The sequence below is a fragment of the Pinus tabuliformis genome, chromosome 3_2, assembly GCF_031772625.1.
Source record: "Pinus tabuliformis cultivar Carrire ecotype Pingquan chromosome 3_2, CPIR1, whole genome shotgun sequence".
Lineage (NCBI taxonomy): Eukaryota > Viridiplantae > Streptophyta > Pinopsida > Pinales > Pinaceae > Pinus > Pinus tabuliformis.
The window spans coordinates 1,097,673,685-1,097,688,433 of record NC_142302.1 but is presented as its reverse complement, the minus strand read 5'-3'; the positions used below and the strand labels follow the sequence as shown (position 1 = coordinate 1,097,688,433).

General features: G+C 41.7%; 1 protein-coding gene across 2 annotated transcripts in view; it reads left to right on the top strand.

Moving 5' to 3' along the window:
* Positions 1–14,749, top strand: part of LOC149184499 (D-aminoacid aminotransferase-like PLP-dependent enzymes superfamily protein) — a 156,703-nt gene that overhangs the window by 62,187 nt on the left and 79,767 nt on the right. For both annotated transcript variants that reach the window (XM_089417546.1, XM_089417544.1), the window contains exon 5: positions 9,122–9,207. In XM_089417546.1, coding sequence (XP_089273672.1) covers positions 9,122–9,207 — 86 coding nt within the window. The remainder of the gene's footprint in view (positions 1–9,121; positions 9,208–14,749) is intronic.

Below are 14,749 nucleotides of genomic sequence, written 5' to 3'. Positions count from 1 at the left end.
CATGATGCAATAATGCGTAGGATGTTGGGCAGGGAGGCCTAGCATCAACACAGGTACTGGTGCTGTATGATCAGAGTGATGCTCAGTGTGGAGTATTACTAGAGCGCAGTCCTCGCTAAGAGGGAGTGTTGATTTGGGGTAGCATCAGATGTGCTATAGCAATGAAAATTGGTGGAGAGGCTAAAGCACATGAGATCTCCAAGACCCATAATTGGTTGGATAGATTGTACCTGATTTGGGAGATATTAAAATAATTAATATTTTTAATGGAGTTCCTAAGTCTAAACTTAAGAAAAATAAAATATTAATGGTTATTAATATAAAACTGTGTTAGAAAGTTCCAAAAGTCATGGATCAAGACAAATCTAATCTTAGTCGTTGATTAGAGATTTAATCTCGGTCGTTGAAGGACCAACAAGAAAAGTATAAGAGGAGGCTTGAGGGTCAGTTGGAGGAAACACTAGAGTGATCAGTCATTCATTTTACTAGAGCGGGGTTGCTAAGCAAAAGTGAATCAGTGATTCGCAGCAAGGGGCAGTGAGTACTGGGCAGAGAGGCAAAGACAGTGCCAAGAGACCAACGTAGAAGCAAAGAGTGAGAGTAGCAGCCAGAGCAGGCCACACAGAGCCCAACAGAGACAGTGTAGAGCCCAGAGGGACTGTGTCGTCCACGCAGAAGGCAGAGGGAATGATGCAAAGGGTCCCAGAGGTTGCACAGTGCCTCAGAGGGTTGACGCAGAGGGTCCTGAGGCTGACGCAGTGCAACAGGAGGCTGGCGCAGAGCCCAGAAGGGCCAATGCTAAGCTTCAAAGTCGTCGGAGAGCGTTTCGTGGGACAGGTTTTCTAAATACCTGTTTCCGAATAGTGAGGTATTGCTGCCGTGTATTTTTCTCTATCGGGTGAGCCGGTTAGGCACCCAGTTGTGCTCAAGGAAATACTGCATAATAATATACCCTCAGAGTAGCTGCACTGGTTTTCCTGCATTGGGTTTTTCCGGGGACATTTGTCCAAAAATAACGGTGTCACTTATGTGTTTGTTTTCTTTTAGCTGATGATTTGTAGATTTTGTGACTGTATTGTTTTTATTTCGGTTTTAAAATGTTTTAAATAACTTGTTCAAAATTTACAAGTAGAAGAAATAAACCAGCATAATACAGATTAATTTTCTAATGGATAGACTTAGAAAATTCAACAAATGTCAACAGCGGTTACTCTTGGACTGGTTAGGGCTGCATGCTATATACTGCTGTCTCACTCAATCAACCCAACACACCTTCATTCCTACTGCAGTTAACCCTGACATATAAGGAGCTTCCCCTTTGCTGGCCCTTAAGGATGATATAGATCTAAGACAAGCTACCCTTGGCCCTCTGAACTAGAATTTGCTGCCCTTCCGGAGACAACAGATCAAGAGAGCAGTCTCACAAGATAAGAGATTCTCCTGTAAGATGATCATAAGTAGGCCCAAAAATCATTACACAATTTGGCCTCATATTCTGTTCTTTGATTTGATCCTGCAATGACAAGAAGGCCCATACAAAGTGCACACAACTTTCCCTTTAGTCGAGCGACTGTCTCACATGATAATCTCTACCCTGTGGCAAGGAAGAAAAGCCCAAAACAGAAACCCTTTCTACCTTCTGATTTCGGCTACCTTAGACTTGCTTTGAGGCATTTGATGTGACTAATGAGAATGAAGGATATCGATACATATAACAATTTGTCCTTATGGAGGTGAATCCGACCTTAACATTTTGGAGGCAAATTTGAATTTCAAATTTTCAATTTTCTCGCCTTAATAAGGTTATGACTTGTAGAATTTCTTTTAGGTAAATAAATATATTTCCTTGTCCAAATTTGGTGATCTTAAGGTCGATTTTGGACCTCTCGAAAAGAGGAATTCAATGCCACAATAATATTCCTCAAAGGAGCAGACCAAAGTGGAATTTGGCCCTAGTTGCCAATTTTAACACTCCCTCTCAACTAGGGAGAATTCCACCTATCAAACCATCAACCACTGTCACTGATCATAAAGCCATCCTGACACCATGAACCATCTCTGAATCCCATCTCTGCTCTGCTGAACACTGATGTAATAATGAAGAAGAATTGATCGAGAGTGAGTCACAAGACTTTATCACTCTCTATTGACAAAAGTCAGTCTAGAGGTAAAACCTCAATCAGACTTGATCCTAGATCAAGTTGAAGAACACCATGCATCCTAGTCATAGGGAGTACGACATTACCCGATGCGTCCATCGGTAGTGCTATGGTCCCTAACCACTTTTCCGAACTCATTGGCTAGATGAGAGGTACTTCCCATATGTCCCGGACTACATGGGTAGGATGATACTGAATCAACAACAGAGAAAGAATGTATTACATCCTGCTCACAACAACACATAGGGAAAGGACGAACCACATCCTACAATCACACATCACAATTACAAGTAGGGAAAGGACCAACCACATCCTACAAACACAAGTAACAATCACATGTAGGGAAAGGTCGAACCACATCCTACAAACACAAGTCACAACAATCAATCGTAGGAAGGATCCTACACGTGGGAAAGGATGAATCACGCCCCACCGACATGTCAACCACAGAACGTTGAGAATAAGCATCCTACATGTGGGGAAAGGATGAACCACATCCCATCGACATGTCAAAACACAGATGCCTGAATGCATCTCTCACTAGGGTATCCGCAGGAGAAGGTGAACCACTCATCCTGCTCATATGCCATAGGAGAAGGTGAACCACTCATCCTATGCATATGTCATCAACAGTAGGGGAAGGTGAACCACTCACCCTACATACATGTGTCCACAATCGTAGGGGAAGGTAAACCACTCACCCTACACACATGTCAACCACCATGGGGTATCATAGGGGAAGGTGAACCACTCATCCTGTACACAACGCACCAAATAGGGGAAGGTGAACCACTCACCCTATGGTCACTTATAGCTCAATAAGTACCCCAAGTCTTTAGGAGCTCCCAGAGCTCAATCTTCAATCTTTAACCAAGGATCCCTTTATATAGGGAATAGTGCTAAGCTACTTTCAAGACTAGATTGATGGGAGTCTCATAGCTCTATTCAACAACATATAGATGTTTATATAGCAAACATGTTGATTTACAACATAGATCTTGACAGCACTTAACAATTCTCTGCTTCTTGCATTTTTTGATGAAGATAATATTTAACTGCTCCCTCTGAAGTCTTGATTTAGATGGTTATTTATCCTTCAATCAAGAGTTTCTCATATGAGAGAAATCAACTTCTAGAAGGCTTCAGGTCCAAGAAAAATTCTGAAGCCTTTCTTCACCCAGGAAGAAGAGATCTTATTATGAGATTACAATTGCAAGATGACAACCATCAACGTATCAATTTACCCAATATATCTACACTTAAGGCAACCAAGATGCCAGAATCAGGGTCTTTTGTTCATCGTGCTTAAGAAGTCATGCACTTTCTTCAAGGCACCTATGCTGATAGGGATCAATACAAAGAACTGTTTCAAAGTGCCATCCACTTCTTCTCCTAGCTGATCTTTAAGTATGAAAGCTTCAAGTGAGTTGTGCCCCTTTTCATAAAGGTGCTGACAGATTCTGGTAGCTTCTTCATAGTAGATGATCCTTTTTAAAAAAAAGTCTATCCAACGTTTACATTTGTCTTGTTCACAACTTCGTTTGTGAACAAGACTGTAACACTGTCATCAACATATTATCACGGCTACTGGACTTGTAATGATATCATACATGATGCTGGACTGAAAAGGGAACATAGATGATGCTGAGTTGCATTTGCTAAGATATCATGCATAGGGCAGTGCCATACATAGAACGACTGATGCTGCATAGGACTAAAAATCTTTACAGGGATCTATCCTTGATAGCTGAAGGTCTTTATTCTTTCAGGAAGACCATTCCTTCTTGAGAGTTACAGAATTGAAGCATTTCAACAGAAGGAGGATTGATTCTGGAATCAGATGCTTTCACTTCTTGATGCCTGTAGCTGCTATAAGACAAAAAATCTCCATAAGATGGCTCATCTGATATTGGGCAGATTATGTCAATGGATAGAAACATATATCATCACCATTTGTCCCAGTAGAAGGTGCAGATGTAATAAACCTTTTTGAGCTACTGTCTGAGACTGAAGGACAAGGTGATGAGATCTAACTAATGATCCATTGTCCTAATTATGCTAGAAACAACAGGAGAACAACGATAAGGATTTTGAAGAGGAGCTGGAAGTTCAACAGAAGGATAGATAACTTAGATCATAATGACTTGCCAGAATATTATAACAGCCTCTGGACTGCAAGGATGTCATACACATACCAATACACTGATTGTATGTATGTATGATGCTGATATGATGCTAACTCCAAACATGATGCTATCCCTACTTCATGCAAAAGTCAAACCTCATGTGAGTTGAAGTTCTGATGTAACTAGAAATGCCTGAGGATGACCTCCTTTGATGCTGATCTGTCTTGATGAAGATGGTGTGTCTCTTACATTGCTTCAAATCTTTTGATACTTTTCTGCTAATGAGTTTTGTCATGTCATTTATCAGAAGCAGAATTCAAAATAAGTACATTGCAGAGGACATGAATGCATTTCCAAATGACTCAACAAGCCAAGCTTGCATATATTGATCTCTTTTGAAAGTCATAGGACACTGTAGATCGACATAAAAGTTTGGTATGGAATGCCAGTTAGGGTGCTTTCTGTTGGTGGGGACTTGAGTCTATAAAAAAAAAACATGCCTCAAAAGAACGGAATCATCGCTGGGATGTATACTCATCTATCTTGTTATGGTTCATATATATCAATGCTTCCTTCCTGTGGCTCTGGAATATATAATGCCAAAAAGAAAAGGATTGGTCAATGTCAACTGGACTGACTACTAATGGAATTACACAAAATCCATGTCATTGTTTACGAGTTTTCCAATACTCTTCACTCAGAAAAAAAATGTATCGTAAATTGTGCAAAGTTAGCAGCTTCATATTAAAATGTGCTCCCCTTCTTTCTCCTATATTAAGGAATTTGTCCAAGTAGGGATCAGTTGCCTCGGTTTGGCCCTTAACTGTGGTAATTTCATCTTCAGGACTCTACCAATCACCAAGCATTCCAAAACAGGGGAAAAACTCAGAGCCTCACTACTACAATATCTCTTATAACTTGCAACATACAACCATTCGACATATTGGTATTAAGTGATATACATGCTGAGTTTTATATTTGTGATTTTAATGTAATAAGGGTCAAGCTTTTCGTGGGTCCTGAAGGGTAAACCATCAACCACAGCCAGATCCCCGTCATGCAAATTCTATAGGTAATGAGCGGATGCTTTCCTATATGATAGAAACTGTAGCAACCAGAGCTTTTCACTTCGACGCAATGCCACATGAATCATGTCGGGTATTATGAACAGTTTGTGTGTATCAGGATTCAGTAGTCAGTGCAAATTCATTACTTGCTCGCTGTACTTTTTGCAGGCATCCGACTTCACAACAAAGATAGATTTAGAGTGACAAAAACATGTTTTGCAACTCAATCTATGCAAAAGATAATTCCCTCGAACTAAGTCATTCAACACTCAGTGAACATAATTTGCAAGTTGACTCACTTCAACACTTTTCCTTCGATAATCTCAGATAGTGTGAGTTACAAGGAATCTGTGCGATTTCTACAGATGCGAGCTTCCAGATCTGCGGATAGATGTATGATCTCCAAAATTATCAAACCAAGAATCGTAACACAGAAATTCTAAGCCTCATGGTTGTATTCTGTTGCTGATTTCAGAACAAGCGTCTTCCATCTGCAGAAGAAAAGAACAATGACCCTTGTGCCCAAAACCCTCACCAATACAATCCAAAAGAAAATTTCTTGAGCGCAGACAAAAGGAAGAATCCACACATTTTTTTCCTTCGATTTTGCTCAACCTGACTTATCCGCAGAAAGAGCACTTCGCGCTTTTGCTTCTTCAGAAGTTTCGGTCTTCTTGGAAAGCAGTGCACGAAATGTGTTTGGGCTGATACTCTAGGAGGGCACAATCTATCTGCCTGTAAAAAAGACATAAACGAATCCACTATATGTAGTAAACCTAAAAACCCAAATGAAAGCAGTGCACGAAATGTGTTTGGGCTGATACCCTAAGAGGGCCGCAATCTATCTGCCTGTAAAAAAGACATAAACGAATCCACTATATGTAAACCTAAAAACCCAAACGAATCACCAAAAAGAAATTAACCCTCTGTCTGTTTCCTGGCCGCAGGTAATTTAGAGATTTTATATGATCTTCAAACATCTTCACTCTTGATCCACAAAACTGCAGCCTAGTCACTGTTTGCAAAAGTCCCCAGAACTGCAAGCTTCTTCATCTAGGAGCTCGGTCCAGACTTCTTGACTTCCTTTATTTTCTTCCTGTCTTTATGCAAACAAACCTGAGTTTTTGTTTCTCCTGCTTGGGCTTGTCCTCACTGACTCTGATTCCATGTTAAATTTAGGACATGTTCTTTTAGAAGCTTCAGTATTCCATATTAGCCCAATTATTAATTCAATCACATGAATATTGACAGTTACTGAAGAAAGAACATATGCAATAGATGATGAAGACAAGCCAAGACCAGAGAACACAATAATATGGCACAAGCTAGGGAAAAACCCCAATATGGGGAAAACCCTTGATCAAATCTTCTTATTAATATCAATTGTTCAGCAGAGAGAGAGAGAGAGTACAATAGAACACAGTCAAACTGATTTGTTATTTTGAACCTTGGACAAGAAAGTGGCTCAATGACTGCAACTCCAGCACAATGTCAACAACGGTTACTCCTGGACTGGTTAGGGCTGCATGCTGTATACTGCTGTCTCACTCAATCAACCCAACACACCTCCATTCCTACTGCGGCTAACCCTGACATATAAGGAGCTTCCTCTTCGCTGGCCCTTAGGGATGATATAGATCTAAGACAAGCTGCTCTCGGCCCTCTGAACTAGAATCTGCGGCCCTTCCGGAGACAACAGATCAAGAGAGCGGTCTCACAAGATAAGAGATTCTCCCTTAAGATGATCATAAATAGGCCCAGAAATCATTACACAATTCGGCCTCATATTCTGTTCTTTGATTTGATCCTGCAATGACAAGAAGGCCCATACAAAGTGCACAAAATTTTCCCTTTAGTCCAGCGGCTGTCTCACATGATAATCTCGACCCTGTGGCAAGGAAGAAAAGCCCAAAACAGAAACCCCTTCAACCTTCTTCTGAACTCGGCTACCTCAGACTTGCTTTGAGGCATTTGATGTGACTAATGAGAATGGATTACACCTATATATATATATATATATAACAATTTGTCCTTATGGAGGTGAAGCCGACCTTAACATTTTGGAGGCAAATTTGAATTTTTCCTGCCTTAATAAGGTCATGACTTGTAGAATTTCTTTTAGGTAAATAAATATTTTTCCTTATCCAAATTTGGTGATCTTAAGGTCGATTTTGGACCTCTCGAAAAGAGGAATTCAATGCCACAATAATCTTCCTCAAAGGAGCAGACCAAAGTGGAATTTGGCCCTAGTTGCCAATTTTAACAGATTTACACAAATTTCTGGAATTAATTACTCAAATCACATTATTTAATTCCTAACATAAAAGAAATGGTATCATGGTTGAAACCAGATCAGGATTGTTTTTCCCAAAATGATAAATCTCCTTCAATCTCATAGCAAATGTGTAGACAACAAATGCAGATAAATTCCCCACCAAAATAAACCCCAAGCCAACATGACTCGACTCCTAATTTGCTTCTACATCTGTTGAGTGCTACAACTCCAAAATGTTCAAATGCTCAAAATGAGAAATTTGTGAGGCAAAAGGAGGGGGTTTACAGGGTTGGGTTTAGTGATTGTGGGGTCAGGTTCTTTTAGTTATTTTGGCTTCCTTATTAAGAAAGAAAAAAAGGAGAAAAAAATAGGTTGACTAAGTTCATGTGTAGGCAGCTCAGTCAGCAAAGTCATTGCTGACTTGGCTGGCTAATTGGTTTCAGTCTGACATGGTTGAATCAGCAGTTGACTTGTCTTCCACCTGAGTTAGCCATGGGTCATTGTGGTTTTGTCCAAAAACCACCTTTATACCATCAAGGACTTCACAGACTTTTAATGTTTCTTGGTTCTGAAGAATAATATCGTGGACAAGTCTCAGAGGATGGCACAATGGACAATGCCAATAAAAGACCTCAAAAATATAGAAAAGTAAAAAAATTAATATCTTAATTCTTTAAAGCCAAAAACAATAAAATATGATAGATACACAAGTACAAACATCGATGCATTAACAATTACACAGATATCATATTAGAATGATCATTGATTTTCTAATTGATAATAAAAAGAAATATACACCAATAGATAGATTGATATGAAGTTCTTACAACAGGAAGTTATTGAGCCTGCCAAAATTTCTCTGGCTAGATTAATTTTCCTTGAATGATGGATTCTTCGCAAACTTCAGCTGAATATAGCCTTCCCCTTAAATCTCGCTGTTTCCGACATGAGGCTGCAACCCAAAGCTATCCTACTCTCTCAAGTATCAATATTAAAGCTGCTGACCTACTTATGTTCCAATTTTGTGCTTTTGGAACACCATGGCTACATGGGGTAGCCAATATTAAGACAAACATTTTATATTAGTTGAGTTAGCTTATGGCCCATGGGGGTTAGGTCTAGGCTAGTTTTTACTGTAGGTTAGTGTTTGTAGTTTTCAATTTAATTTTGTTGTGCTTTTTTGTCTCCTCTTGGGGTGGCATTTTCAACAGAGTTGCTCAGCAGTTACCAAGTGTTTCAGCAATGTCTGTGTCCCCTAGACATTCAAGGGATGTTGAGCTGCAGATGTCTCCACAATGGGAAATATCTGCTGTTTCTCCATCATCCCATTCACCGGGGATGGGGAAATGCAGGGGAAGTGTCCTTATGCTACATAGCATGCTATGAACTATTATTGTTTCAGCGTACCTTCGATTGCAGCAATTATACTTGTTTCCTGTTTTATTTAGTTGAAATATCTTATGATTATTTGGGACTTATTGTTATTTAACTCAGGATTTGTGCTGATGAGGGGATTCCACTGCGAGAAGTTGCACCATCTTTGTCAACCCACAAGTCATGGAAAGAGGCTTTTATTTCAAGTAAGTTTCATGGCTGCTATTGATACTTTCAAGGTTCAGTACAATGCATTAGACTCCTGTTTTTCACCCAATAATAAGTTGATTCTTCAAAACTGTCATGCATCTGTTTACATAATATTCCAGGGAATTCATCTCTGGTAGTTTGTAATATCCCAAATAAAAATCTTGCAGATAATTGCTTCAGAAAAGTTGCCATTAATTTAAATAAATAATGTGCACTATTATGAACCAGAAAATCAACAACAAACCAACAACAAAACTGGAAATAGATTCGACAACTGAAAAATAAGCGAGACAATATGCAGAGAATCTCAGCCTTAATTTATTAATATGTAATATGTATGTTGATACAAGAAAATGGGAATGGCTGAGGTGATGGCCTAAAGATTTCCAACTGGCCTCCAAAATAAACTGAAAATCAATGAGCTGCAACCTGTGAATTTTGGATGAATTCATCGAGGGGAGAGTAGGGTAATTGCCCACCCTCACTGAATCACCTGAGGGTTTCCGTCTTGGGGCTACTATGGTAGAGAACTGAATTTTCCAATCCACATCAAAGATAAATGCTCCAATCCAAGATATCCCAAATGATCTCCTCCTCCTCCTTTTAAATACTCCATAGATAGATTTCCAAGTCTCTAGAAGCAACTTATTTGATTATTTTAATATTATTCTAGAAACTCCTTTTTTGACTCCATTGTAGAAATTTTTTATTTCCCACCCCGGTTTTCAGTTTCACCTTATTTCTCCCATGTAGTTAAATGCCCTTTCCCATAACCATACATTTAACAAGCTGAAAAAATAAATATTGTTGAAAACACAAATTCTGAAAATTTTACAGAATGCTGGAAATTGCAGAAATAAAAATCAGCAGTAATAAACAGCCATTAAAACACATTTAAACACTGAGATTTTTGGTCAATGTGACCCTGGAAAAACCCCCTACAACTCTTGGGGAAAACCAGTTTGAGAGCTCTTCTTTATTTCTGAAAATTGCATTTTTCACAGTGAGAAATATTCAGCAAAAAAATCAGCAAGCAAATTTACAACTTATCTCTTTTCCCATGCCTCACAGCAAACTGGAAATTACAGCAAACAGGACAGCAATAAATGTTGTACGGCCTCCTCGATTTTCGTGCCCACTTTCAGCATTAAATGCTGTTGTATGGCCAGCATTAAATGCGTTGTACGGACTGCAATAAATGCACTGTACGGCCCTCGTTTTGCGTGCAGAAAAATCAACAAACTGCTCCTCGATTTTTGTGCAAACCACTCCTCGAAAATCGTGCCAAAATCTGCCTTTCACTGTGTGCTGAATCAACTGTACAAATCTGCTCAACTGTTGCCTTGGAATGTGTGCCAAGCTGCTGTCTCCTTCTCCTCCCTGCTCAGAAATCTCTCTTGCTCTCTTGCTCTCCTTCTCCCAATCTGCTCATGAAAGAATGAATGACCTTTTCCTCCTTTAATCTAACCCCAAGTGACTTTTGGGTGATCCAAGTGACTTTTGGGTGATCCCTAAATCCAATGGCTGAAATAGATTGAGATCTAAGGCTGAGATTAAATGCTCATTTAAATCTCACTTTTTATTTTTTAATTCACCCCACTTTAATAAAGACCCACTTAGTCAGTTATTTCCAAAGTCACTTTTCCTTTCTAATTTTTCATTGACTTTATAAAAGTCACTTTAAAATTAGACTTAGTAACTTTATCACTTAAAGTCACTTTTAAATTAGATTTAACTCTATAAAAAAATTACAAAGTCACTTTAGGAGAAAAATTAAATTCTTTTGGACACTTTTCCCTAGGCCAAAGATCAAAGCCTTAAGGAACCACTTGTCCTCCGGTACCAAATTTCAACACTCCCTCTTTCCGAGGAAGGTGTTCCTCACCACACCCATCTTGTCTCTGAAGTAGACATGCTTGCCCCGTGGTAAGGCTTTGGTAAGAATATCTGCAACCTGCTCATCAGTGGAAATATACTCAAGCTTCACAGCTCCCTTCTGAACATATTCTCTGATGAAATGATATCTGATCCCGATATGCTTTGACCTCTCATGAAATACTAGATTCTCCGTGAGTTTAATGCAACTCTGATTATCACAGTAAATCACTGAAGGTCTCAAAGGCTGACCAAATAAGCCAAACAACATCTTGCGAAGCCAAATGGCCTCACAACTAGCTAGACTGGCTGCCATATACTCTGCTTCCGCTGAACTCAGTGCTACTGACTGCTGCTTCTGGCTGAACCATGACACTACTGCTGGACCCAACCCAAAACAGCACCCTGAAGTGCTCTTCCTATCAGAAGCACAACCTGCCCAATCAAAATCAGTGTATCCTGCCAATCTCACTCCATCTCCCTGCCTGTAGTCCAGACCATAATCCACTGTCCCCTGCAAGTACCGCAAAATGTGTTTTGCAGCCACCCAGTGAACCTTCCTAGGCTCACACATAAACTGACTCATCGTGTTGACTGCAAAACAGATATCTGGTCTAGTGTTGACCAAATACATCAAGGAACCAATCAGCTGCCTGTATAATGTGGGATCCACCAACTCGAAATCCAAAGCATGAAGCTTCTTCCAGTTGGTGATCATCGGTGTCGACATGGGTCTACAATCCTCCATGTGGAATCTGCTAAGGATGTCCACAATATACTTCCCCTGCCCCAGGAAGAAATGCCCCTCCTCCTGCCACACCTCCAAGACCAAAAAGTAATGCATCAAGCCGATGTCCTTCATCTCAAACTCCGTCGCAAGATCTCTCTTGCAGTGCTCTATGAGTTTCTCTGCACCTGTAATGACCAAGTCATCCACATACAGCACCAGAATGAGAGGCTCCTCACCAATCACAATAAAGTAAAGGTTCGGATCTGCCTCACTCTTTGTGAAACCCATCCCCTGCAAATATGTATCTATCCTGGAGTACCAAGCTCTGGGAGCTTGCTTCAGGCCATAAAGGGCCTTCTTCAGTCTGCACACATGGGGACTCCTTCCCATGCACCTCAAAGCCCTGTGGCTGCTCAATGTACACCTCCTCCTGTATGAAGCCATTGAGAAATGCAGTCTTCACATCCATCTGGTGGATCTTCCAACCCATCTCTGCTGCTATCGATATAATGGAGCGGATCGAAGTATATCGAGCCACGGGAGCGAAGGTCTCCTCATAATCAGCGGATCGAAGTATATCGAGCCACGGGAGCGAAGGTCTCCTCATAATCAGCGGATCGAAGTATATCGAGCCACGGGAGCGAAGGTCTCCTCATAATCAACTCCCTCTACCAGGGAGAACCCTCTAGCCACAAACCTTGCTTTGAATTTCTCAATGCTGCCATCTGCAGCATGCTTTACCTTGTAAAGCCATCTGGAAGTAACCACGGATTTGCCCTCAGGCCTCAGCACCACCTCCCAAACATCATTCTTCATGATAGAAGAATACTCCTCCTGCATGGCCTCTCTCCAGACCTGCTGGCTAGCTGCCTCCTCATAGCTAGAAGGCTCAGAGTCAAGGATGCTGGTAACCATCGCCATATAGCTACAAAACCTCTCAGGTGGTCTACTCTCTCTGACCGGTCTCTTCGGCTCAGCAACAGATGAGGCATCTCTCAAGGTGTCCTGAAGCCACTTGGGCTTCCTCTTCCCTGAGCGCACTTCTCCCACCGGAGAATGAAACTCCTCCTCATCATCATCAGGAGCCTGAACTCCTGACTGTCTGTCTGCTGTCCTCCTGCCTGCACCTGAACCTGTAGAAGCTGAGGTACCGTGTGAACTGTCCATCAGTGGACTCCCTAGTGAACTGCTCTGTGAACTGCTTTGCATGCTGCCCGGAGCACCACCCCTCTGGCTTGGTGAGCCACTGCTCACTGACGGACTTGACATCCCATAGATGTACCTCCTGATCCTCCTGATCCCTGCCCACTGGATCCCTGCGACTGACTCAACTGCTGCTGAGGGTCTGGCTGATCCAGATACTCTAACTCCCGTGACCTCCTAAAGGCCCTGTCCTCCTCGAACTTCACATCCCGTTTGACAACAACTCTCCTCTGTGCAGGAATGTAAATCCGAAAGGCCTTTGAGGTCTCATTGTAGCCCACAAAGATACCCTTCTCTGCGGTGGGCTCTAGTTTGGTCCTCTTCTCCTTGGGTATATAGGAGTATGTAATGCATCCAAAGATATGAAGATGACCAATATCATGCTTCTTCCCAGAGAAAGCCTTCTCCGGGGTCATGTGCCCCAAGGCACGATGTGGACTCTTGTTCTGCAAGTAAACAGCTGTGTTGCAGGCCTCTGCCCACAAGAACAATGGCAACCCTTGATCATGTAACATGGCTTTGGCAACCCCTATGATGGATCTGTTCTTCCTCTCTGCAACCTCGTTCTGCTGGGGGTTGTAAGGAACAATGAACTCCCTCCTAATGCCTGCCTCCGCACAATAGTCAACAAACTCTCCAAGGGTGTACTCTCCTCCATTGTCCGACCTCAGGGACTTGATCTTTCGACCTGTCTGTGTCTCCACAAGAGCTCTGAACTCCTGAAACCGCTTGAAGACCTCACTCTTGGTCTTCAAAAAATAAATCCAGGTCCTCCTGGAGTGATCATCAATGAATAAAACATAGTACTCATATCCACTCAAGGAAACATGAGACATTTAACCACTCACATCAGAATGAATCAAATCAAGTATCCCAGTCACTCTGCTGTCACTGCTGGGAAAAGGGGATTTGGCAAACTTGCCCATTGCACAACCTCTGCAAGTATCAAAGTGATCAGTACTGAAATCTGGCACACCTGTAGTGATCTCCCACAATGTCCTCAAGGCTCCATGATACATATGTCCCATCATGCGGTGCCAAATCTCACACAGCTTAGAACTGCTAGCTCTGCTGTCGGTACTACTGCTCATTGCCAAAAGGGGCTGGAATGCAAACTTGTACACCTTTGCATGGCGTACACCTATCACTGTAGCTGAATCAGCTGGAGTGCCCCTGGGATACATCAACACCTGTCCTCCCCTGAACAGTACCTCATATCCTCTGTCCTCCAAAGCTGAGACGGATATGAGGTTCTTCCTCATCCCTGGCACATAAAGAACATCTGACACTTTCAAGGGAGGTTTGGACTCCCTCTGAAATGTCAGTGTCCCCACCCCGACTGCTCTAACAACTCTGTCATCACCGAGTACTACCTCTATATCAGTGCCACTCTCTGAAAGCTCTGAGAAGTACTCACAGACTCCTGTCATATGACGTGAAGCCCCACTGTCCACATACCAGATACCTGAAGATGCTCCGCTAATCGAGGGAAAAGCATGCTCCCTTTGAACCTGTGTGGCAGGTGATCCTGCACTAGAGGACTCACACGTAGTGAACGCAAACTCCCGGTCAAAACGACCTGCAAAGTCCTCAATCTCTGCTGAAGCTGCCACGTCTTGGTTCTTCCCCTTCTTCTTCTTCTTCTCCGGACACACAACTGCATAGTGTCCCATCTTTTGACAATTCCAACACTTCACCTTGGAATAGTCCTTCTGTGTGTTACCCTGTTC